The sequence below is a fragment of the Zeus faber genome, assembly GCF_960531495.2.
Source record: "Zeus faber genome assembly, chromosome: 2".
Classification (NCBI taxonomy): Eukaryota; Metazoa; Chordata; class Actinopteri; order Zeiformes; family Zeidae; genus Zeus; species Zeus faber.
In genome coordinates this window covers 26,515,034-26,539,724 of record NC_137189.1, presented here as the reverse complement: position 1 = coordinate 26,539,724, position 24,691 = coordinate 26,515,034, and the positions used below count along the sequence as shown (strand labels likewise).

Sequence of the window (24,691 nt, the reverse complement as noted above, 5' to 3'; positions counted from 1 at the left end):
GAAAGAATGAAGGACTGATAAGACAGAGAGCAGGAATTATGTCGTGTGCTATCACAGTTTCCCTTCTGATCGATCAATAAATGATCAATCGATCGATGGAGAATCACCACCTGATGCTGTAAGTATAATGTCCGCTATTATGTCATATTTATAATAAGATCACATGTGGTCTACACACTATAATTAGCCTCACGGGGGATTAATTAAGTGTATCAAATGTAATTATAATTAAAAATTAATTAGCCCTCACATTAGGGCGGGAAGTAAAAAAACTTGTGGATTTTTATTCAAGTCCTTTATAATATAATATACAATAACATAATTAACCTGTTAGGCCAGAGGGTTGCGCAGAAGATGTACAGCATGTGTACTTGCTCCCATCTACAGGCAGAACCGGAACATTGCAGCACAGAAGCCAGTCGGATTTTCTATTTATTTTCGTTTCCAAAAACTGGTTTCCAGTCTAAGTTGTCTTGCTGTTTTCCCGCCCTGAATGCAGCCAAATTCCCCCAAAATCAACACACATTTAAAGACAACCTTAAAATATATTACAATATTACAATAACTAAAATCCCACACAATATGAACTTGAACTTGAACTCAATATCTCGTCTCATGTCGCAATACAGATGTTATAACCATATAACACCCTATAGATATAGATCCATCAATGTATCCCAGCATCCTGGAAATGCTGGGACCGGTCACGTTCCAGACTTCCAGACTGTTCCCATGGCAACGGTCCAGTGAAGAACAGTCCATCTTCCTCACTTCTGGCTGACGATGGCGCGGTCGATCGGCTCCTTCATGATCTCGTTGGTGCCTCCGTAGAGCGGCTGGATCCGGGAATCCACGAAGGCCCCGGAGGAAAGAGAGAGGGAGAGTGTGATCAGGACAGACAGACAGACAGACAGACAGACAGACAGAACGTTGTATATACTTCATCGGCCTATAACCTGCCGTGTGGTTTAACTTTTAAATTGAACTGAAAAACAACAAAAACTCACAATTAGTGGAGTTAAGTAAATATACACATGAAAAATACACAAAATATTATATATTTTCAATTGTTTTTAAATAATCAATTATTTACTTGTTTTTTCCTAATATATGTCTCACTATATATGTAATAAAATATAATAATATATTATATAATAATAACAAAATTTAAAAAATACATGAAATAATTTAGCTGTGGCCCCCCTGCAATCCCTTGGAGGACCCCAAGGGGGCAGCCGACCCGAGTTTGGAAACCCCTGAATGAACGCTCAGTGAAAGGTTAGAATGTCCCTCCTGCTCCGCCCCCATCACCCTAGTCGCTCCACCCACCTGGCGTTGGGGTACTCCCACATGTAGCCCCAGCCTCCATGGAGCTGCAGGCACTGGGTGGCCACCTTGTTCTGGAGGTCCGAGGCCCTGCATCACAGAGCCAACACCGACACCTTCGTTAGCTTTGGTGAGTTCAACGCTCTATTTTTCTCTAATATCTGTGACAGATTGCTGACATCTGTGACAGGGTAAGGCCCACTCCAGATTCCCTTCATGTTAACTGGGACTCTCCCAAGGGTGCCAGCCAATTCCATTCAGAGGACGACCCTCACGACACCCCTGACGGGTTTGACCCCGATGCGTGTGAGCCAAGGGGTGAGGCTCAGCAAGGTTGAAGCCGTCAGAGGGGCGAGATCCTTTTCAGGCCTGGGAGGATGCTCCAAAAGGCAGATGTATCTCTCTTGCCCCACCTCTGTTTGACCTTGATGTCAAATCTGAACCACACCCTGGTAACTGGAGCTCAGATTGTGAGCATCCTTTACTCGTCTGAAAAAGCGATGTTGCGGTGGGAACCGTCTTACCACTATGGGATGAGGGAGAAGAGAGACCAACCCTAACCTTAACCCTAACCCGTTAAACGGTCTTAAGTCAGTCCGTGCCATTATCTCCTTGGGGGGGGATTTGATCTTGAAACAGACCATTGAGCCCTGGCGTGGATCAACAACGAAGGATCGCGAGGAGAGAATTACAAGATGGCGGCTCGCTCTGCAACCCTTTAATTTGAGGATCTGCCATGGAGCCGGGAAGACCAGCGTGTTGGCAGACTACTCGTCGAGATGTACCACGGCTGTGCCAGGGGAGGGGGAAGGTCATGCGACAGATTGCCCTGCCACTCCTATCTCGCCACCGCTCGCCCCAATAATAGAGTAGCTAGATCACGGTAATGGCAGGCTAGTGGGTGCACACGCAAGACAAACTTGGACGGAATTCACCACGATTCCTCCCACAATTACACGTTTCAATAAAAGACAAAACGAGTGGTTGAAGTCCGAATATTTTTTGTGGGTTTGTGGCGTTTGTTTTTAGTGTCTAAATGCACAGTGCTGACTCTCTCGAGGCAGTCATTGATGGGCTGTTATGGTGGAAGGACTTGAAGTTGTTGTAGCGCTCATGTATTTTTTGAGTATTCCTGTCGGCGTACTGCCCTCACTCTGTTTACAGGGTCTTTTTTGCTTTTGTTATTTTGTCTTGTCCTGCTACAAGTGTGGAGCAATTTCTCTCCGCCTTCTCCCCATCCATTTTTTCAGAGGTGGAACTTCCAGCCTCGCGAGTCACATCGCTGCGCCGCATTTTGGTTCATACATCTGTATTTTTGCTAAATTAGTACAACAAGCGATAACATGGCGAGAGGCTGTTTCCTGAACTTGGAATAGTCCTCCACTCTCCATTTATCTGTCTATGATTCTGTCAATGTGCCCATCAGTCCGTCTACATCCATCAATCCATCGACCGAAAAAGCAGGATGGATTTTGAGGTTTGAGAGACCGTCCTGGAAATGGAGAGGTTCAAGGTTCCTCTGAGCTTTTTCAAAACCCCTTTTAAATGTCCAACGAAGGAATTGGTTTCACCTGAACGCTAACGTGCATCTCTGTAGGTTGGAAGAGACCAGAGCCACGTCGGCCCGACCTGTTCTTTTCTCATAGGATCTGCTGGCGCGGCGGCGTGTTTGGAGGGTGGTGCATGTAGGTGGAGAGCGTCGATGTGTCCTCACCAGAACTTGGCCATGGAGGCGGCGGAGGAGTCCAGACGTTTCTCGGCGTGGAGCTGCAGGCAGCTATCGGCGAAGGTCCGGCCCACACAGATCTCGGCCTTCAGCTCCGCCAGCTTGTGTTGCGCCGTCTGCGGAGCAGAACTGAGAATTACTGGTGAGTTCACGTCCAACAGACGGAGCAAAGTCACTCCTGTTATTTTTCTGATGTTCTCAGTGAGGCCTCTTTCCATTTTATCATCGATGTCCAGATAAAACAGTATTTTATTGCGTCCACTCTATTTTGCATTACACTTACATATTCTTGAGCAGCTATTATTATTTTATATATTTATTTATTATAATATTATAATATTTGTTTGATATTATATTCTTCCAATATACCTTATTATTATTACCTTTACTTACTTTATCCTACTTGGTTGAGATGTTCATGAACTATTTAAATTGTATATAATGTGATTACAGAGTCTGTCTTCTCACTCCGTACTTCATGTTCCCCACTGAGCATCTGCACCGCCTGAATTTCCCCTACATCAATAAATTATTATCCTATATTTTTTTTGTGTTTTTAACAGTGCACAAAAGCATGAGGATTACTGCCCCGTTGATGTTGTGAAATAAATCAGAATGTCTGGGTCATGACTTAATAACTACCGGACAAATGTGGATCCTGAGGCTGCACCAGCTGAGAACCGAGTTCTAACGGAACGCCGTAAATGAAAAGCGATTGTTGGATAAACATCTGCTCCAAAGTGTTGAAATGAAATAAAGATGTTGGTTTTCCATCAGAAGTGTTGTCAACATCCGAAAGACTTGCAGACTGCCGGTAATGTTTGAATATACCACGATAAAAAGAAGCAAGAGCAGAAGAGAATCACTCTGAACATAGCTGAACAGTCCCTGAAGACGTGTGTTTCCAAATACAAGAACAAACTCAAGATTCAAGATTCAAGAGGTTCAAGAGACTTATTTGTCACAGACATATACGTACTTTCATACATACAGTATATGCAGTGAAATGTCTTTGCAACGCACCCGGAGATTATGCACAATAGTTACTAAACCGAACATAATAGCTAACCTAATTCCTACCCAGCTAAATAACTGAAACTAACTGATTCCTTAAACGTAATGCAGTTAGTGAATAGAGTTATATAAATAGAATAAAATAAAAGTAAAATAAGACTCAAAAAGGTAATACAGAGAGAGGGTACGAAATAGAAGTAAAAGGAATGGAGTTATGGATATGGGATAGAAAATCTGTATATACAGATATGTGCAGTAAAGTGCATGTGAATAAAGTGAGGTAGTGTGTGTGTGGAGATATACAGTACAGTATACAACAGCACGACACAGCAATACAGAAACACAGAACAGAACAGCAATACAGCGCATTATGCAGTAACCCAGAACAGTGGTACAGTAACTTGCAGTACAGTATGCAGTACAGTATTTTTAGACCAGGCAATGGGGCCTATGTGAGTGTCTTGGTGCTTTTTGTAAGGACCCCTGGTGAGGTTAGCATTGACAGTTCTCATGGCTTGCGGAAAGAAACTCTGTCTCTGTCTCTCAGTCTCTCTGTCCTCGCTGTGCGACTGCGGAGGCGCTTGCCCGACCGCAGCAGCTGGAACAGTCCGTTGTTGGGTTGATGAGGATCTTTCATTATCCTACGGGTTCTGCTACTACACCTCCTGGTGTATAAGTCCTGCAGGGAGGGGAGGGTAGTTCCATGGGTACGTTGGGCTGAACGCACCAACCTCTGCAGGGCCAGCCTGTCCTGAGCAGTACAGTTCCCAAACCAAACAGTGGTGTGGTGTTGACCTTGAATTTCTTTAGCTGCCTGAGGTGGTGAAGAAGCTGCCTCGCCTTTCTCACCTGAGTGTCTGTGTGTATAGTCCATGTTAAATCCTCCGTGATGTGAACTCCCAGGTACTTGAAGCTGCTCACCCTGTTGACGGAAGGCCCCTTAAACACCAACGGCGCGTGCATCCTTGTTTGTAACCCTGTGCTAAAGTCCACAATCAGCTCCTTAGTTTTCCTGACGTTCAGGAGGAGGCTGTTGTCCATGGAGGCGGCGGAGGAGTCCAGACGTTTCTCGGCGTGGAGCTGCAGGCAGCTATCGGCGAAGGCCCGGCCCACACAGATCTCGGCCTTCAGCTCCACCAAAGTGACAGGTCAGCCACCTCCTCGCGGTAGTCCTTCTCATCGTCGTCATTGATCAGGCCCACCACGACGGTGTCCTCAGCAAACTTGATGATGGTGTTGGAGCTGGACCTGGCCACACAGTCATGTGTGTACAGGGAGTACAGTAGAGGGCTGAGGACGCAGCCCTGGGGGGATACTGTGTTCAGGATGAGGGAGCTGGATGTGTGCCTCCCCACCCTAACCACCTGGGGCCAGGCTGAGAGGGAGTCCAGGATCCAGGCACACAGCGGAGTGCTCAGTCCTAGCTCCCGCAGCTTGACAGCCAGTCTGGTGGGGACTATGGTATTGAAAGCTGAACTGTAGTTGATGAACAGCAGCCCCCTTCCGGCCATCCAGGTGCGTGAGCACCGTGGGAGGCCGTGTCATCCGTGGATCTGTTCGGGCTGGTACGCGAACTGCAGCGGGTCCAAGGTGCGGGGAGGGAGGCACAGATGTAATCCTTAATCAGTCTCTCGAAGAACTTCATGACCACCGAGGTGAGGGCCACTGGTTCTATCTCGTGACACGTGATGGGTTGATGGAAATTAGGCAGAACAATTTTAAGGTTCGCCCTTACAACCCATCATAAAGGTCCAATAGTGCTGTGTCGGTGTTCACTTGCGGTGGCATATAAACGGCTGCGATGATGACCATGTTGAATTCCCGGGGGGGGGGTTAGAATGGATGGCACGAGATGGTCAGCTGTTCCAGGTTCGGCAAGCAGGGGTGGGAGAGAGTCTTGGTGTTGTTGGGGTGCGTAAAATCTCTTCGGGCCACTCTGGATCCGCAGATAAAAAGTCCCAAAGTTGATCTTTCAGGGAAATGTTTATATCCACGAGTGCATTGCGGTCGTAGGAGATCACTGCCGATGAGTTTTTGGTGGACATAGTGATATAAAATGGATAAAAATACTAAAAATGTGCATAATCAACAAGGAGCACCTGTGCAGGCAGCCGCAGCGGGCGGCGCCACGTCACAATATCGAGTAATATCAATATAACTGAGATAGGAAAGAAAACAGATTGACTGATTGACAGATTGATGACTGCCATGATGTTTGCGGTTAGTGTTTGGAGTTGATATTTAACCGCTTGCACATTTTGTGAATGACAATGAATGCTCATTACGTTCCAGGCAATAGTCTTTGGGTCTTTTCACACTTACTCCATCCAGTTTGCACCAACTGACTTTTTTCCAAAGACGCTATATACATTTAGATTTACGAACCATGGCCTTTAGCCCTATTGTGATTCATTTCAGGGAGTTGACCCTGATGTGGTGAATTTTGAACTTATGAAAATCACAAAAAAATAACAGCTGAAGTTTTTTTTAATATATATATTAAAAGCATCTGTCTTTCTATTAAGCAGTTAAGTCAGGTCACCGTTAGCAGCTACCCGACAACCAACTGGTCAATCATAACATTACCATGAATAACCAATGAGAGGATGATTTGCAACCAAATCCAGTCAGTGAAATCCACTACTAAACTAAACTAACTAAAGCCATAGTGTACTATAAATGACCAACGAAGCTCAATAAGTTCAACAGGGTCATTCATGAGGTAGTAGAAGCCCTTGTTGACCTCGCCCAGCAGGGCTTCAGCGGGAGCCGAACGTCCTCAAAGAACAGTTCTGCCGTGTCCTGATGGAGAAGAAAATATTAAAGTGATGATACCTTTTACCGGATTGGTTCTTGATGAATTCCCCTTTCCCGTTTTATAAATTGGCAGTAAGAGACCAGAAGAGCGTCACGGGAAGTTTCAATATCTAAACCGCTGCCACTAATCCGCAGCTAGTGCAGTAATTACTAATTGCCATCATTTAAAGACAAAAAAGAAGAAGCAAAATGATCTGTTTCAAATACCTGGGCCTTTAGTCCGATCTTCTCCAGCTTGCGTCCCTTGTGGAAGCCCTTCATGCCGTCCTCCACCAGGAACAGACTGATGCCGTGAGCGGGGCTCTTCGCCTCGTGATTGGTCACTGCCACCACAACAACAAGGTTGCTCATCCAGCTATTGCTGACGAAGACCTTCAGAGAAAGAAAGGAAGAAGAGCAGGGAAGCAGATTATGGACCTGGAAGACACCGCTGAACACATTTACAGGATGAAATGAAATGTTCAATCAAATTTGTGTCTCATTACTAAGGGTGTCCCCCGAGGTTCAATCCCGGCACCAGCTTTATTCACAATCTACATCAATGATACTGTCTTTTCATGGAATATATGAAAATGTGATCTTTTTGTTGATGACACTGTGCAGTGTTGTTCTAAAGCTATAGTCAGTTATTGAAAATCTGCACATTTGATTCAATGCTCTTCTACTAGTGCGCCGGGAAAGTGACTTGCAGTGAAATGAATAGGCAGCCATTTTGGCGAACCTCATCAAGTTCCTTTTATACATTTGTGGTAATGACCCCATATAGTGTACTATATGGGGTCAGTACCTTGTTGCCATTGATGATCCATTCGCGACCATCCCTCTTGGCGTAAGTCTTCACTCCCGGATATCACTGGGAAAAAAATGGGGTCACAAGGGTGTCTCATAAGCCCCTTTCTCACTTGCACTGAAAGCCACAAATCTACCAGAAATGTTCCGTTTTGGTGTCGTGTGGAAATGGACGCCGGTGTCCATGTTCAGTAAAAGTGGTTCCTTGAATGTCCCACTCTCGAAGTCGTATAATTCACAGCAAATTGCCGGAACAGTTGTGAATGGAAGTTATGTGGGAATGGAAGCAGTAACATTTCCATAAAGAAAGGGTGGAGTGAATTCAAATAAAGCATGAATAATTATTTAGTACAAATATTTAGAAATTGATTTGTTTTCGGGAAGAAAGAAAAACATCCAGAAAAATGGCGATGTGTTCCTTCTCCGGATGCAGAGAGTGTAGGACCAGTTGGCGAGGGCTCTGTCCCCCCTCAGTCAGCTGAGGGACGCGTCCGCGGGGCGGGGGAGACGGGGAGCGAAGGTCTGGTCTAAAAAAAATTATTATTTTGCCTAATCTTTGCATGATATTAGACACCTCTCGCACAAGCATTACGTAATATATCCCTAACAGTGGATGTGGGAAGAGACTCCCTACAGAAATTTTCCGTAAAGGAGGCCAAGGTGTGAATGACTACCTACCGCCTTTGCCGGATTTTTTTTTATCCAGCAATGTTACGGATTCCATGTTGGAAAAGGGGCTAAAGAAAAGCCCTCATTAACGATGGAGTAAAATCATAAATGAGCTTTAACTGTCTCAACGGTGAATCATTTCAAGCGAATGAAGTTATTGACCAAGTTAAAACAGGTCCGAACAGTCTTGGATGACTTGTGCAAATAAGTGTCTGCTGTAAATGTCACAGAGCTGGACCTGATTCACCATGATAATTTTACTGGCCACAGTGATAATGCTGTAAGCGTTTTCCTTGGAGTCAGGGACAGGTCTCCAAACCAGACAAATTTCATTATTTGTCTCCCTCGTCTCCGCCGTGACATTTTACCATTTTGAACTTTGTTTTGTTGACAGCATTGGAGGAACCCTCACCTTCCAGCCCCCGGTTCAGTCATAGCGATGGCGCTAAAGCATTTCCCAGCAGCCATCTGGGGGATGAAGCGATCGATCTGTGCCTTGGTGCCGTAGTTGCTGATGTAGGGCATGACAATCTCAGAGCGGAGTGTAAAACTCGGACCGGAGCAGTTGCAGTACATCCTGAAAGACAAAACGCTGCACTGATACCGGGAACTGGGAGCTTCAAGAAGCCTCTATCTCTTCCAAACAAAAAAAATATAATTATGTTTGTACATGAGATAAAGTGTTGCATGAGATAAAGTAAAATGCTAAATGTCAAAAACAAAATTCCAAAAATTTGATTATGGAGTATCGATTCAGAATTGTTCAAAGACAGAATCCCAGATCAGCTGCTACTCTCTGCTCCTCCCAGACGACGGTGACGGGGTAAAGGTCTCTTCCGATGCCTCCATACTCCTTGGGCATGCACTCCTCTGCACTCCCAGCATGCCTTGCTCCCCGGCCTTATCCCAAACCTCTCTGCTCACCTGGCCTGCCTTCTCCCACCTGCAGCACAGAGAGGAGATGCTGAGTCACCCCAAGAACCAACACTGAGTTTTCTGTTACAATATTCAAACATTAAAATGGTTCTTTCTTTGGCCCACATGAGGTTAAGTGTTGGGGCGGAGGTCTACACACTCCCTGTGGTGCGGCACCGCCTCCTCCCGGAAGAAACGCCGGACGCTCTGTCTGAAGAGGTCGTGGTCCTGGGTGAAGATCCGACGCGTCCCAATGTCCATCAGGCTCTTATCAGCGCACGCCTCTGGACGGACCAACTGCACCATTTTCCTCGTACTGCCATGCCGCAGTCTGAGAAATGGTTAAAAACACAAAACATTTGAACATACAATCATCAGAGGCTATACTGAAGTCGAGAGTAACGACACAAAGCCCTCTTGGAAAACACCTCAATCTAAGAGTGGCTATGCTACCACACCATGTCTTGAAGACTTCTTACGGCCCAAACCCTAATCTAATGAATTCAGCTAAGACAAATTGAACCAGATAAGCAAACACATTGGTAAATAAGTGTCCAAAAAGTTAGCAGCTTGAGCTAGAGTTTGATAGGAGTAAAGGACCAAACCCAAGTCATGGCTTGGTCCTTTACTGTCATCAAACCCACGTAGCTCATAGCGTAAATTCAGGCGGGGCACGGAGTCACGCCCACGTGTTATCTGACAGTCCGCTGTCTGATGAGCCAGCTGTTTGGTGACGGGTACCAATTACAGCTGTTCCACTCAACAAGGGAGACTCTTTAAATCCGCTCCGACAACCCTTATAGCTGCTGCCTGATTGCTGAATCTTCCCACCTCCACCCCGGCCTCCACCCACAGCTTCAGAAGATAACACTGATAACACTGAATCAGGGTTAATGCTGGCTCGGTTCTGTGACCCATAGGGGTTTTTGCAGTACTCCCTGCGCGGAACAAGCTTGCTCTTTGCTGCAAGGGAGCAGAAACTGTAATGGAGCCAAACATAACTGTATGCATGTCATCTTAATCTATGGTTGTGAAATAATCAATTGCTTAAAATTGACAAGCGAATTACGTTTATTGTAGAACGAATCGGCTGTGACCCGAGGTGGTTTCTGAATCTTGGGCTTGTCCAGTTCCAGTAATTTAGTAATTAAAATAATGGTATATTATTAGTATTAGAAATTAAAACGTTTAGTCCCGGTGTCCTTGATTTAGTTTGGCTAAGAAGTTCTTACCCCACTTATTGCAACTTCCACCATCCAAACAAACCAAAGCAGGTGAACTGCCATATCCTAAAACCCAACAGGGGGAACCACCCCCCAACTGTGTAAAATACCCTTTAAAGGTGCAGTGTGTAGAATTTAGTGGCATCTAGCGGTGACCACACTAGTGGCATCTAACCAACTGAATACCCCTCCCCATGGCGGTGCCACACGGCGGCCTCCGCGGAAGAGACGGTGGCAGCGTAACTCGCGTCAAATGCGAAAGGCCCTCTCTAGAGCCAGTGTTTGGTTTGTCCATTCTGGGCTACTGCAGAAACATGGCGGTGCAACATTGGAGGCCTCCGCAAAAGAGGAAGGATACGCCAACGCGGCGATTTTTATTTTCATGGGATTACACACTAATTAAAACATACTTATGAATATTATATTCCATTTCTGCCAAGTGTGTTCAGTAAATTCTGCACCTTCAAGTAGTAATGACTTCTGCTGCTTCGCTACCAGGTTTTCCTGATAGATTTACTCGTTCAAAGCAGTTTTCCTTTGGATATCTTCCCGGTTTTCCAACTACCAGTTCCATTCAATTCTATAACCCGCACGTTTTGGAGTTCTAACAAAAGCTAACCTCTCCAGCAAACCTGTGGGGTCGCTGATTTGATATCATGCACTCACCTCGGTGCGTCGGCAGACAGAACTGGCTCCAGATCTCCACCATCTTCCCACGTTTTGAATGTACATTTTGTTGTCGTCAGGCGGACGGGGAATGCAGAAGATGAACGTCGAGTCCGGGTTGAGGTGTTCCCCTCCTGCTGGGAGATGGTACGTACCGACTGACTGAGCATTGCAGCAATTATACAAATGTGACACAAGCCTAATATTGTATTATGTCAAAACATTGTGAGGGAGTAGTCTGGCCTGAATAAATATTCCTGACAACACAAGACGTTTCATCCGAGAATTCACAGACCCAGGCAAGGAAAACTAAACCCTTAAGCCACACAAGGACCGCAAAACTCCAGCCAGGCCGTTCACTTGCTTTACTTCCTTTATAAACATGTAGTCTCTAACAGTCAGGCTCAGCAGAGAAATGGACACCGTATAGAAGGCATTGGCGGGTTTTGCATCAGGACCGTCTGGCACAGATTCTTTCAGGAGTGGGAAAACTCCACCAAACTTTATTTTTTGTTGTTGTTGACGGCACTGGAGGAACCCTCACCTTCGAGCCCTCGGTTCCGTCGTGGAGAAAGCTAAAATTTGAGTTTTATATTAATATGAACGGCAAGGACTGTGACGATTTAAATACAAATACCAGATTTAGCAGGACGGGATCACAGGTTATTTTGCAGTTAGTGGCCGACTTTCCGCACAATATCACGGGCTATTACATGGCCAATTATAAAAACGAATCAATATAATAACACAGTTGTGGCAGACTCGGGGGGCGTGGTGGAGCCGGCTCCGGGAGGCGAGGGGAAGTCAGCGCCAATTGTGGCCAATTGAATGACTGGTCAGTCACAGCAGCTGGGGAGATTTCTTCTACGTCTGGTTGTCTTGCAGTGAGGGGGAGGATGGCAGGGACCGTGCGGGAGCGCTCTGAGGGAATCCCGGTCGAAGCCCGTCCGTGAAAGTTCTGCCCTCATTGCATGAGCCTCCCTTGAACCCTTTCTGAGAAGAACTGAGTGGAGTAAAACCTTCTTCTACACCGCTAAACCCTGCGTCCTCGGGGAGAACCTGGGTAGCGAACGCGCTACAACAGTATATTGGTTTTAAAAATATTTCAGTCGTATTGCTATAGGTTTAAGCCCCGTGGTGAAGTTGGTTGACGCTTTAGAATTCTGCAGATGCATTCAATGACCGTGTAGCTGTCCAAGTCTGTTTTAAATTTCTTCTCGATTTCGAGTCTTTCAACAACGCCGTAGTCCGCGGTGTTCTCCTTCTTTGTGCTGATTTCATGCCTGTCTTCTCTTTCTCTGTGCTGTTTTCCTCTTTTTTCCCCCACTGGCCTCCTTCCTCCTCATTCTGTAACGGTTCATGTTTTGTGCCACCAGGTGGCGTCACTTGCTGGTGTTATCATTTGCGTGTAGGCGGAGCGATGCAAGGGATGTGAAACCAAGCTGAGAAATGGCAGCCCGGCACAACGGTCATTCTTAACAGATCAGTGGTCATTATTAAGAAATAACTGACCGCTGATTGATTGCTACTGACCAATCAAAAGCCAGCATTCCACAGAGCTGTCATAAAAAGCAATATCTAGCTTGTGGCTTGTGATTAATGTTCACAACATTGATATATAACTTGACTTATTGAGGGAACACACACACACAGGGAACACTTTGATTTTGTTGAAATTTTAATCATTAGTTTCTAGAAGTCATCACAGGCAGGTCGTTGATTTCCATAAGTTATGTACATTTATTAGTGTGAAAATGAATCAAGCCACATTTGACATTCTTCAAAATTCATCAGGTCTCTTGGACTGACCTGCAAGTATAAAATGAACAAAATGTTTAGACACTAAACACCATTAATTACAGTTCGTAGTTCCTGATGAGGGCATCCAGCATGGAGCGTTAAAAAAAACAAAACACAGTTATACTTCAGGCATGAAATCCTACTGGAACAAAATTTCTTCGACATCCGGGAACCGGTCACGTTCTAGACTTTTCCCACTGTTTCCATGGCATCGGTCGAGCGAAGAACAGTCCATCTTCCTCACTTCTGGCTGACGATGGCGCGGGCGATCAGCTCCTTCATGATCTCATTGGTGCCTCCGTAGATCGGCTGGATCCGGGAATCCACGAAGGCCCTGGAGGAAAGAGAGAGGGAGAGTGTGATCAGGACAGACAGACAGACAGACAGACAGACAGACAGATATCGTGGTTTTAGACCTTTCCAATAAACACGCATCTGGTATAACAGCAGTTTCCATCTATAGGTAACAAATTATTAATTTTAAACACGTTCAAGACTTTTATTGCCACTCATGAATATTAAACTCCACTCACTTGGCGATGGGGTACTCCCACATGTAGCCCCAGCCTCCGTGGAGCTGCAGGCACTGGGTGGCCACCTTGTTCTGGAGGTCAGAGGCCCTGCAGGACACAACCAACACCAAGACCTTCATTAGCACCGATCCCAGCAGCAGCACTGGAGACATTTCACAGGGTTTAAGTGATTCCTACAGGTCACATTCCACCGGTGAAATTTAACCTTGAACACAGAAGTACTCAGTAATCACAGACCAATCCCAAATCTCCTATTTAAGTCCAAATTGCTTGTAAAATGAAAAGGTTGTAAAAATGAGTCCCCACTTATCCAGTAACTCTTTTTTGAATAAATTCATATAAGGTTTCTGGTCCCTTCACTATACGGAACCTGCTTTAACTACAATAGCAAATGACTTATTTATGGATTTTTGCCATTTGCATTAGCAATATTTTTTGAGACTACCAAGAGACCTACGTAGGCCTTTCAACAATCAGCTCTGTATTAAATTATTTACACTTGTCTGATGGAGACCACAATGTATTTCTCAATATTACCATGCTCTCTCCAAATCTACCTCAATTTACCTCTCTAAGTCAAGTTTGGTGCGGCCCACGGTTCAACACTTGGACAATTGTGCTTCTATTGCTGAATCTCCACTCATATTAGATGTACAACTTTCATTGCCGTTCTCCAAGCACCACACTGGGATGCACCAGGACTCTGCACGCAGGGATTTTTTGTTTCATGCAAACGTCAGAAAATAAAATAAATATATCTACAATAAAAACACTATTTTTATTGATTTTGGTTGGAGAAACACACAGCGGATCCTCGCGCTACAGCCTACAGTCTATCTACCACTTTTTTTTTTTGAAAGAAAGAAACACACAGCAGAATTATTTTTTAAATACTTCGATTTCCGTCCTTTGCAGTTTCTTCACAGGCAGTTGGTATTAATTCCTTTTTCTTTTATAAGATTTGTGCTGGTTTTCTCAGCTGCACTTGTTACTTTCAGATGGAGGGTGATTTTAATGCTTCTGAAGTCCTAAATGACATACACTACTCAAAAAGTTAGGGATATTCGGCTTTCGGTTGAAATTTCAGGATGAACGTAAAATGCACTATAACCTTTACAGGCAAACCTAATTTGACCTTCTCTAAACTTCTGAATGCACATGTCCAACTGTTCAATGTTTCAGTACTTTTTGCACAACTTGCTGTTCTCTAACAAGGAGCTGAACGGCAAAATTCACAGCAGGTGTTTGATCCATGAATCCACCAATACATTTCCTGGTTCAATTAGAATTGGTATTATATCACATTTTGACATCATGAGACCAAGACGACACCTAACAATTGATCAACAGTACCTCACAGTTGTTAGGCTTCAAACAGGATGTTCTCAGAGGGAAGTGGCCACTAAGCTTAGAGTGTCACAGAGTGTCATCAGCAGCTTGCAACAGAGATACAGAGACCAGAAAGTGGCCTGCACTTTCTCCAGACCTGAATCCCATAGAAAACCTATGGGATCAGCTGAGTGGCCGTGTAGAGGCTCGTAACTCTGTACCCCAGAACCTCAATGACCTGAGGGCCGCCCTTCAAGAAGAGTGGGGGGCCAGGCCTCAGCAGACAATAGGTCGACTTGTGAACAGCATGAGACGTGGTTGTCAAGCTCTAATTGATGCTCAAGGGCACATGACAAGTTATTGAGACATTGACATTTTTTGTTGTGGTAAACCCACCACTGTTGTTGCCTTTGTTTCAATAAATAGTTTGAGATGAGGAAATCACCATTGCATGCTTCTACTTAAATGCCCTACTTTCATGATATAATGTCACTGTAGCGTGAACTTTTTACATTTTCCATAAATTTCACCCGAAAGCCAAATATCCCGAACTTTTTGTGAGTAGTGTAGATAAGGGCTGATTTGAACGGTGTGTTTGAACACATGTTTTATGATATAGACATCTCACAAAAAACTGACCGAGTTGTCTTATTTCACAGTTTGTGTGTTAGTAGTTCCGTCAGAGACCCAAATGTATGTGCACAAGCACTGAAAAAGTGAGTTTTTCATAATAGGTTCCCTTTTAAGCCCTCCCAGTATTAACCTGCAAGTATAATAGCCTTACTATCTATTTATGTCTGTGATTTTATCAATCTATTCATCCATCTACTGAAATAGCAGGATGGATTTAGTGGTTTTAGACAGTTTTTGAGACAGTCCTGCAAATGCAGAGTTTGATGGTTTGAAGACTCCCTGTTCAAGGTGAGCTGAATTTTGGGCTTTCCAAAACAAGAATTACGTTTAGTTGAAGGCTGAGATGCATCTCTGTAGGTTGGAGGAGACCAGAGAAACGTTGGTCCAACCTGTTCTTTCTCTGAGGATCTGTTGGTGTAGTGGCTTTGTAACATGTTTGGAGGGTGGTGCATGTAGGTGGAGAGCATGGCTGTGTCCTCACCAGAACTTGGCCATGGAGGCTGTGGAGGAGTCCAGGCGCTTATCAGCGTGGAGCTGCAGGCAGCTATCTAGGAAGGCTCGGCCCACACAGATCTCAGTCTTCAGCTCTGCCAGCTTGTGTTGGACCGTCTGCGGTGAATACGTAATGAGGACTTTTACTGGCAAGTTCACTAGAAATAAATATTTGAGAACCATTAGTAAGATCATAAGTAATGATGATATTAGGACCCGATCTCCCCACAAAAAAGAGCAAACAGATAATTACACAGACTGTTTGTGATTGCTGGAAAAACATTTGACAGTTCAACACAAGTTGAAAGAGACACGCGGTGCGGTAGGAAAGTAACATTTCCACTCCATTACATATCAATATCAAATACAGCATATCAAGTGAATTCTGATGTTGGACTGGGTCGGAGACGATGCCACTTGTTCCTAAACTGTCTGCGGGTTCCTGTTCATGTACATTTGCAGACAGTCATGCTACCAACACCCTGAAGACATTCAGACTGACACTGATGAGCAAATACGCCAATGACAAAAAGAGCCAAGAGGAGAAGACAATCCCTGTGAACATCTCTGCTCTGTCCCTGAAGACATGCTGAAACTTTTTGCATGCACTTTGTTCAAATTTGGTCATTGAGACGTTTTATCAATGAGGCTCATTGTGTTCCAGGTAGTCTTCACAACTACTACACAACTACAACTACTACTTTTCTAAGTTTTGGAACTTTTTTTTTTTACAGTTGTGAACACTGACAAAAGTTGGCTTCAGTCCACTTCTAAGAAAACCCTGACACGGGGATATGATGTGGGTGCCAACAAAGGTCTACAATACTCCACACCAAACATGTTATATGGACCAATTACAAAGTAGGAACAACTGAGGAACTGACAGAAGGGCTGGGAGACAGATAGACGCTGGCTTTTGTCGGACCTGCAGATGAGCGACAGTCTTCCCGAAAGCTTTCCTCTGCATCACGTAGTTCCTCGTCTCCTCAAACATGAACTCACAGCTGGCGATGGCCATGTCGGCAATCAGAAGACGCTCCTACACGGCCACAAAGCAGACCAACAAGCCGAATCAGCTGCTATGACATCAAATTCACTGTTTACATTTAATGATTTAACTGATTCCATACCATTTGGATTCAGGATGTTGGAACCGTGAGATTAATTTCAGGGATTTTGAATCATGCACTCTGGGTGACAAATGTATGTATGAACATCAATCACAAAATAACGTAAGATAGCGTATCAAATCGCAAACAAGTTGTTTAATATGTGAGTTTATCGCCTTACCTGTGGCAGCTCGTTCATGAGGTAGTAGAAGCCCTTGTTGACCTCCCCCAGCAGGGCTTCAGCGGGGAGCCGAACGTCCTCAAAGAACAGTTCTGCTGTGTCCTGATGGAGACAGAGAAATAAAAGCAATGATACCCTTTAGCGGATTGGTTCTTGGTGAATTCTCCCTCTTCTTCTTCCCTTCCCCCCTCTAAGTAATATGAGACTCAAAAAAAAAAAAGGTCCAGAGAAGGTCTGCTTAAAGTACCTGGGCCTTCAGTCCTATCTTCTCCAGCTTGCGTCCCTTGTGGAAGCCCTTCATGCCGTCCTCCACCAGGAACAGACTGATGCCGTGAGCGGCGGTCTTTGCCTCGCGATTGGTCACTGTCACCACGACAACTAGGTCGCTCATCCAGCCGTTGGTGATGAAGACCTTCAGGGAAAGAAGTGAAGAAGGGTAAGGAGTATGGACCTGAATCCCACTTCATGGGATTGGGTCCCACGAAATGTTCAATCTAGTTCATGTCTCATTACTAAGGGTGTCCCACAAGGTTCCGTCCTCGGACCGGCTTTATTCATAATCTACATCATTGACGTAGTTTCTTTATAGAATACCTCAAAATGTCATCTTCATGCTGAGGACACTCTGTAGTGTTGTTCTAAAGCTATTATCAATTAGTGAAAATCCACTAATTTCATCCAATGCTCTTCAACTAGTGCGTTGGGTAAGCCAGTTGCATTGAAATGAATAGGCAGCCATTTTTGTTTACCCCATCAAGTTCTATTTATACATCATGGTGATGACCGCATATACTATACCTTGTTGCCGTTGAGAATCCAGTCGCTACCGTCTCTTTTGGCATACGTCTTCACACCCTGGAGATCACTACATATACACCCCCATATATACACGCCCCCCCCCCACCAAGAATGCGTTAGATTGAACTTGAAGACTTGAACACGGCACCATTAAACACTTTTGTAACATTTTACCAATTGTTCCGAAAACAATTACATAATGTTTTCTATAGTGTTTGGGGTTAGTCAAACCAACAAAAAAAACGAACCAATCAACCAACCAACCGTTCCATTTCCATTTTGTTTAGACAACGTTTGGGGAACCCTCACCTTCCAGCCCCTGGTTCAGTCATAGCGATGGCGCTAATGCATTTCCCAGCAGCCATCTGGGGGATGAAGCGATCGATCTGTGCCTTGGTGCCGTAGTTGCTGATGTAGGGCATGACAATTTCAGAGTGGAGTGCAAAGCCCGGACCGGAGCAGTTGCAGTACATCCTGAAAGACAAAACACTGCACTGATATCCGGAACTGGGGGTTTCAAGAAGCTTCTACTGCTCCCAATAATTTCTTTTTTATTACAAACAAAATGCCAAAAAGAGAATGATAAAAGTTTGATTAGGGAGTATCGATTCAGAATTGTTCAAAGAGAGAATCCCAGATCAGTTGCTACTCACTGCTCCTCCCAGACGATGGCGGCCGAGTAAAGGTCTCCTCCGACGCCTCCATGCTCCTCGGGCGTCAGCACTCCCAGCATGCCTTGCTCCCCGGCCTTCTCCCAAACCTCCCTGCTAACCTGGCCGGCCTTTTCCCACCTGCAGCACAGAGAGGAGAGGGTGAGTGTGAGAGAAAATGCAGATGATCAATGCTTTCAATGATGTTTCTAACCAACCATCCCACGAGCGTCAGGTGTGGACGCCATCCCTCAAGCCATCCCATCCGCCACACTTTCACATGTGTTATATAAGACAATAGCCTTTTAGTAACTTACGTGGCTTTTTAAAATACATTGTCTTGGTTTTTAATGACACATTTAGAGCTCACATTTAAGAGACTTCAAAAACTATAGTACTGTATTGTCACAAGACCAGACCACATTCCATCTTCACTCAACTTTGTGTGGAGATAAGGATAACCCCAGGGGGCTTGACAGAGTATTGTGGTTTGTTTTAAGGCACAGTAAGATTATATCTGTGACCGGAGTTTGACCGTTAAATCACTGTATGAGAGAAACACCAGGGGATATGACTGGAGGGCACAGTCTTGTGAATGACACCTGACCACTGGCACACAACCTCTCGTCGGTATATAGGCCTCTTTGGCAGAAGCAAGGGCAGACTGATCAGATCACTGTTTTGAAGTGCATCTGTATCTTTCTCTTTATTCTGCAGAATAAATATCTCAAATAATCTCAGTTTGTTTCCTGTAGCGAAGCAGGTTCAACCTCACCGAACACGCAGTGAGACTTCTTCAACAGTGAGACACCCCCAGAACGAACACCAACCTGGGACTAAATCATTTATTCTCTGGGCTCAATACATTTTATTTTTAGATCTGATTCAGTGTCTCTACTCTACTTAGGAAGATAACAGTAAAACCAGGAACAGAACTGTAACCCAAACTTGGAAATGAAATAACAAAGACAAATTGTCCAGACAACGTGGAATGGATCAACTGTTATTTGAGTTTTCGTTACACTACAATAGTTCCTTCTTCTACTTACTCCTTGTGGTGCGGCACCACCTCCTCCTGGAAGAAGCGCCGGACACTCTGTCTGAAGAGGTCGTGGTCCTCGGTGAAGATGCGTCGCGTCCCAATGTCCATCAGTGTCTTGGCGCTGGACGTCTCTCGACGAGACGAAGGGGCCGAGTCCTCGTGAGGCTGCGACTGGCTGTGCTGCAGCCTGGAGGCAGAAGGCACACGAACGAAAAAGTATTCAATGTAAGTTTTGAACATAATATATGAAAGTCAAATTAATACTTTTTGATATGATTGATTATCCTATGAATTTATACAAATCACTACAGACTATATATTTATGGTAAAATGAGCTCATGATGAATGAATATGTATACAGGAAAATCCCATGGTGATTGCTCATCACATGTTTGAATGTCTCAAAGACACATTTTAAAATCGCTCAATATTTTTGTAAACTTTAAATTTTTTCAATATGGAACACAAGTATTTGCACTGCTGTTGTACATTGTACATATAAAAATAAATGTTACACCATACCCAAAGAAATTGATGTGTGTAGTAGCAGTGTCTGTGATTATATACATACACACACACAGTATATACACACACACACACACACAGTTTATTCAATATCTATAAAATTGCTTTAATTTGTGAAAACCTTTTTTTGAAGTTGAGAAAATAATTTACAAATATAAATACAAATACATATAAATATAAATACATATAAATATGTTTAGCTATATTTAAATACTGTGTACACACACACACACACAGTATATTCAATATCTATAAAATTGCTTTAATTTGTGAAAACCTTTTTTTGAAGTTGAGAAAAGTATTTATAAATATAAATACAAATACATATAAATATAAATACATATACATATGTTTAGCTATATTTAAATACTGTACACACACACACACACACACACACACACACACACACACACACACACACACACACACACACACACACACACACACACACACACACACACACACACACACACTTCGGGGGGCGGGGCGTCACTTTCCAAAACCGGTTTCCAAAATCCATAAAAGCATATAGAATTGTTTATAATAATAATTTAGTTTGAATAAAAATGTCCGAGCTGTGTAATTTGACTCTGCAGCATGACTTTTCGTATAGTTTAAAGTGGAATGAGCACGGGGTGCAGGAAGTGTGTGAAAGGTGAGGGTGATGACCCACTTCGGCACAATAACATGTTGTGCAAGGCACTTACTTGTTTAAACGTTGCATTGCTGTTTATAAATACAAATAAATATGAATATAAATATAAATGTAAATATAAATATAAATATAATAACCTGGCAGCTGCGGCGGAGAGCCGCTGTGAGCTTCTGACTCCAGACAAACAGGCTTTCATCACCTTGCGGACAAACATCGCGACTCCTGACGCCTGCGCAGCGACGACGGGCAACGCTTCCTCCCGTTGTAGTTCCTTTCTCTTCTTCCGGTTCCTCTTTCCGCCTCCACCGCAGCCCGGAGGCGCCGGGGCGCGTTGCTGCCCTCCACCGTTCAGACCGTGGACAACAGAACAGAACAGAATAGAACAGAATAGAATAGAACAGAATAGAATAGAATAGAATAGAATAAAACAAAATAAAACAAAATAAAATAAAATAATACATGTACTGATGAATATAGCCAAATGAATGTAACTTATTTGATATTATACATATTTTATCGAAATATGTTTTGTATTTTGTGACATGTAAAACGATGAAAAAAAAAAATACATATATGTATATATATTCAAGATTCAGGAGGTTTATTTGATACAAGGTTAGCTATTATGTTCGGTTTAGTAACTATTGTGCACAATATCCGGGTGCGTTGCAAAGATATTTCACTGTATATATGTATGAACGTATGTATATGTATATATATATATATATATATATATACATATATATATATATATATACAAATAATAATTTTGCTGCAGACCTCGTGGGGGCTATGGACCACAGTTGGGGAATTCCTGGTTTAGGTGACCAGGCAGTGACAGCCATAACTAATAATAATAATAATAATAATAATAATAATAATAATAACAATAATAATAATAATAATAATAATTAAATATTATTATTGTACTGCATAACTATTTGTTATACTATACATTTTAGACTAGATGGGGCTCTCATACTGTAAAATAAAGCTGATAATGTATAAAAACAGGTTAGACAAAAGTCAAATTTAAACGGGTTAAGTTAGTTTAGTTAGTTTTTAATGTTTTGCAGGCCAAGGACTCTACATACAGCACATTTACATGTAAGAGTCGCCAAACCGACTCTTCTGACTCTCCTTCACGTCAAGTCAAGTGCAGTTTATTTATATAGACCCTAATCACAGTACAGTCTCAAAGGGCTTCACAGGCTTCATATTTAACATTGCATCCCCTAGTCCTAACTCCCAGAAAACCCCTTGGGGGAAAAGGGGCCCCTTCTGAGGCCCCTTGAGCCTCAGAAGAATCCCCCTTCCAGGATGACCAGGCTGCGGAGGCTGATGGATGGATGCATTTCTTTCTTTTTTTGGGGGGGTGGGATTTGAACCATTTTCGCGGTGCCACCTGGTGAGCTCTCATGTCCCAGTAGTTCACAAAGTGTTGAAAAACACTGTGATATGAATTCCAGGAAGAACTTCAACTTGAGTATTTCATTTAAACACAATACAAGTTCAACAACGTTGTTATTAATGTTCATATTAAAAATGCCCTGATCCTTTGTTTTGCTGATTGGATGTCTGTTTGGTTTTATTTTGTGAGGAGCTTTTCTTGGCCAGGGCGCTGCTGGAAAATGGATTTAATGTTAATGTGAGCGCCTGGTTTTAAATCAAGGTTAAATAGAAAAAAAAAAAAAACAGAACAAACAAACAAAAAAAAAAAACAACATAGGAAGGACCTTGAATACATGAAACACCTGGACACATTATTTTCACCGTATTTCCTCAGTTTGCTTCATTCTCTGAGTGAGTGGAGGTCCGGCTGGTCACGGTGTTTACTCTCCCACCCACCCAGGCCCCCCTCTCTCTCTCTCTCTCTCTCTCTCTCTCTCCTCCTTTACCTCCACCCCTTCCCTCCTCTGCTCAGTTGCTCCCTCAACTCCCTGACACAGTTACATTTTAGCAACCAAGATGGGGGGTGGCGAAGTAAAAGGAAGCAAGGAAGGTGGGAAGGACAGAAGGAAGGGAGCGAGCATGAAGGAAGGACGGGCGGTAGGTAGGAAGGTATAAATTAAACTGGGATGGACGGAAAGTAGATAGGTAGGAAGCAATGAAGGATGGAAGGAAGGGAGGAAGGAAGTAAGGTAGGTGAGGAGGTAATGAAGGAAGGATGAATGAAATGAAGCCAGGAAGGGAGGTAGGGAGCAATGGAGGGAGGTAGGAAGGACGGAAGTAGGTAGGTAGCAATGAAGGAAGGAAGGTAGGAAGGAAGGAAGTAGGTAGGTAGCCATGAAGGAAGGAAGGTAGGAAGGAAGGAAGAAGGTAGGTAGGTAGCATTGAAGGAAGGAAGGAAGGTAGGAAGGAAGAAGGTAGGTAGGTAGCAATGAAGGAAGGAAGGAAGTAGGTAGGTAGGTAGCAATGAAGGAAGGAAGTAGGTAGGTAGCAATGAAGGAAGGAAGGTAGGAAGTAGGTAGTGATGTAGAAATTAAGAAAGGAAGGAAGAATGGAATCAAGGGATGACAGAAGGTTGGATGGAAGGATGGATGGAAGGAAAGTAGGTAGGTTGCAATGAAGGAAGCAAGGAAGGAAGGATAGAAGTGTGGTGGGCGGAGTCAAACGTCATCACATCACCAACATAACACAACATCTTAGATCAATCTTTTAGTGAATATTATACATATATATAAACACACACACACACACACACACACACACACACACACACATCATACATCATTAAACTGCATCTATCAATAGGTATAATACTATATATAATGTACATGAATGGAATACATGGATCAATGTTTCACTAAATGATACCACTTCCTATATATACTTCATAAAGTGTATATTTCATTTAACATTGTATATTATGTTATATATTAATATATATTTCATAAAATGTTAAACGAACCACACATTCTATTCCTGTCATCTTGTCACGTCTTCTGGATTTTGCCATTTTGGAAATCCACATACAGTACAACACAGGTACTCCTCACTTATCGACTGAGTTCCGTTCCTACAACCACGTCGATAAGCGAGGAGCCGTTGTTATTTCACGGTGAGGGGGCGTGGCCATTGAGAACGCCAGTGTAGTGAGTACTGACAGACTGTGGGAACGACACTGAGAACGGTGATGAGATGAGATGTATACAGATGTATACACATTTAGTATATATAGTGAATATAGTATATATCGTGTATACAGTATATATAGCGTACATAGTGTATTTAGCATAGATAGTATATATCGTGTATATAGTATATATAGCGTATATGGTATATCTAGTGTATAACGTATATATAATATATAGTGAATATAGTATATAAAGTATATATAGCATATACAGTGTATACAGTATATAAAGGGTGATGCGTGATGAGATGCTTAACGCTGAGACGTGGTATTGTACAATACAGACTGGTCAGAGAGCTGGTCATGAGTCTGAACGGTGGTTAAACAGGTAGGTCGTTACGCGAGGAGTACCTGTACACATACAATTGTCATAAATCGGCAAAGCTGAACAAAAAATTGAATGTAAGCTCAAATAAACATTGAGTCCAACTCTAAACTCCTTGAAGGAAAACCGCTTTTTTTTTTTCCAAACCTCAACCTTGGATTATTCAACTATTGGGAATCAAGACGAGTGATTGGCATCAGAATCTTTTAAATACATGGAACAACACAACCAAGCGCTTCAGCTAGGCCGAGCACTACGTGTTGCAGCTTTTAATATATTAATGATATCTTGACGACCTATTGATGATGCTATTCTCAATCCTGGACCAGTTTAAAAGA

The 24,691-nt window shown here is 43.4% G+C and overlaps 2 protein-coding genes and 1 pseudogene across 4 annotated transcripts in view; all 3 read right to left on the bottom strand.

The window, feature by feature from the left end:
• Positions 1 to 767: 767 nt before the first annotated feature.
• LOC307247680 (long-chain specific acyl-CoA dehydrogenase, mitochondrial-like) lies at positions 768 to 11,188 on the bottom strand (annotated as a pseudogene). The gene is made up of 11 exons: positions 11,146 to 11,188; positions 10,171 to 10,219; positions 9,417 to 9,587; positions 9,135 to 9,284; positions 8,754 to 8,914; positions 7,671 to 7,736; positions 7,091 to 7,255; positions 6,774 to 6,868; positions 3,041 to 3,168; positions 1,330 to 1,416; positions 768 to 861 (listed from the first exon to the last, which is right to left on the bottom strand). The product of its transcript is annotated as a long-chain specific acyl-CoA dehydrogenase, mitochondrial-like (transcript).
• A 1,617-nt stretch (positions 11,189 to 12,805) lies between these two features.
• Positions 12,806 to 21,186, bottom strand: LOC307247940 (long-chain specific acyl-CoA dehydrogenase, mitochondrial-like). 2 transcript variants are annotated; one of them, XR_013844755.1, is made up of 12 exons: positions 21,030 to 21,186; positions 19,720 to 19,899; positions 18,674 to 18,811; positions 18,330 to 18,494; positions 18,021 to 18,087; positions 17,470 to 17,634; positions 17,223 to 17,324; positions 16,858 to 16,971; positions 15,922 to 16,049; positions 13,479 to 13,565; positions 13,089 to 13,279; positions 12,806 to 12,954 (listed from the first exon to the last, which is right to left on the bottom strand). XR_013844755.1 is itself a non-coding variant. In XM_080024096.1 (11 exons), the coding sequence occupies exons 1-11, from the start codon at positions 21,104 to 21,106 to the stop codon at positions 13,186 to 13,188; spliced, it is 1,317 nt and encodes a 438-aa protein (XP_079880222.1). In that variant the 5' UTR covers positions 21,107 to 21,186; the 3' UTR covers positions 12,806 to 13,185. The 2 variants fall into 2 exon arrangements, 1 of the variants encoding a protein (XP_079880222.1); XM_080024096.1 differs by having other exon boundaries at positions 12,806 to 13,279.
• A 752-nt stretch (positions 21,187 to 21,938) lies between these two features.
• LOC307247941 (receptor activity-modifying protein 1-like) overlaps positions 21,939 to 24,691 on the bottom strand; it is a 9,377-nt gene continuing 6,624 nt past the window's right edge. The window contains exon 3 of the mRNA XM_080024097.1: positions 21,939 to 24,691. This exon is cut by the window's right edge and continues 348 nt beyond it. The gene's annotated coding sequence lies outside the window, so the exon portion shown is untranslated.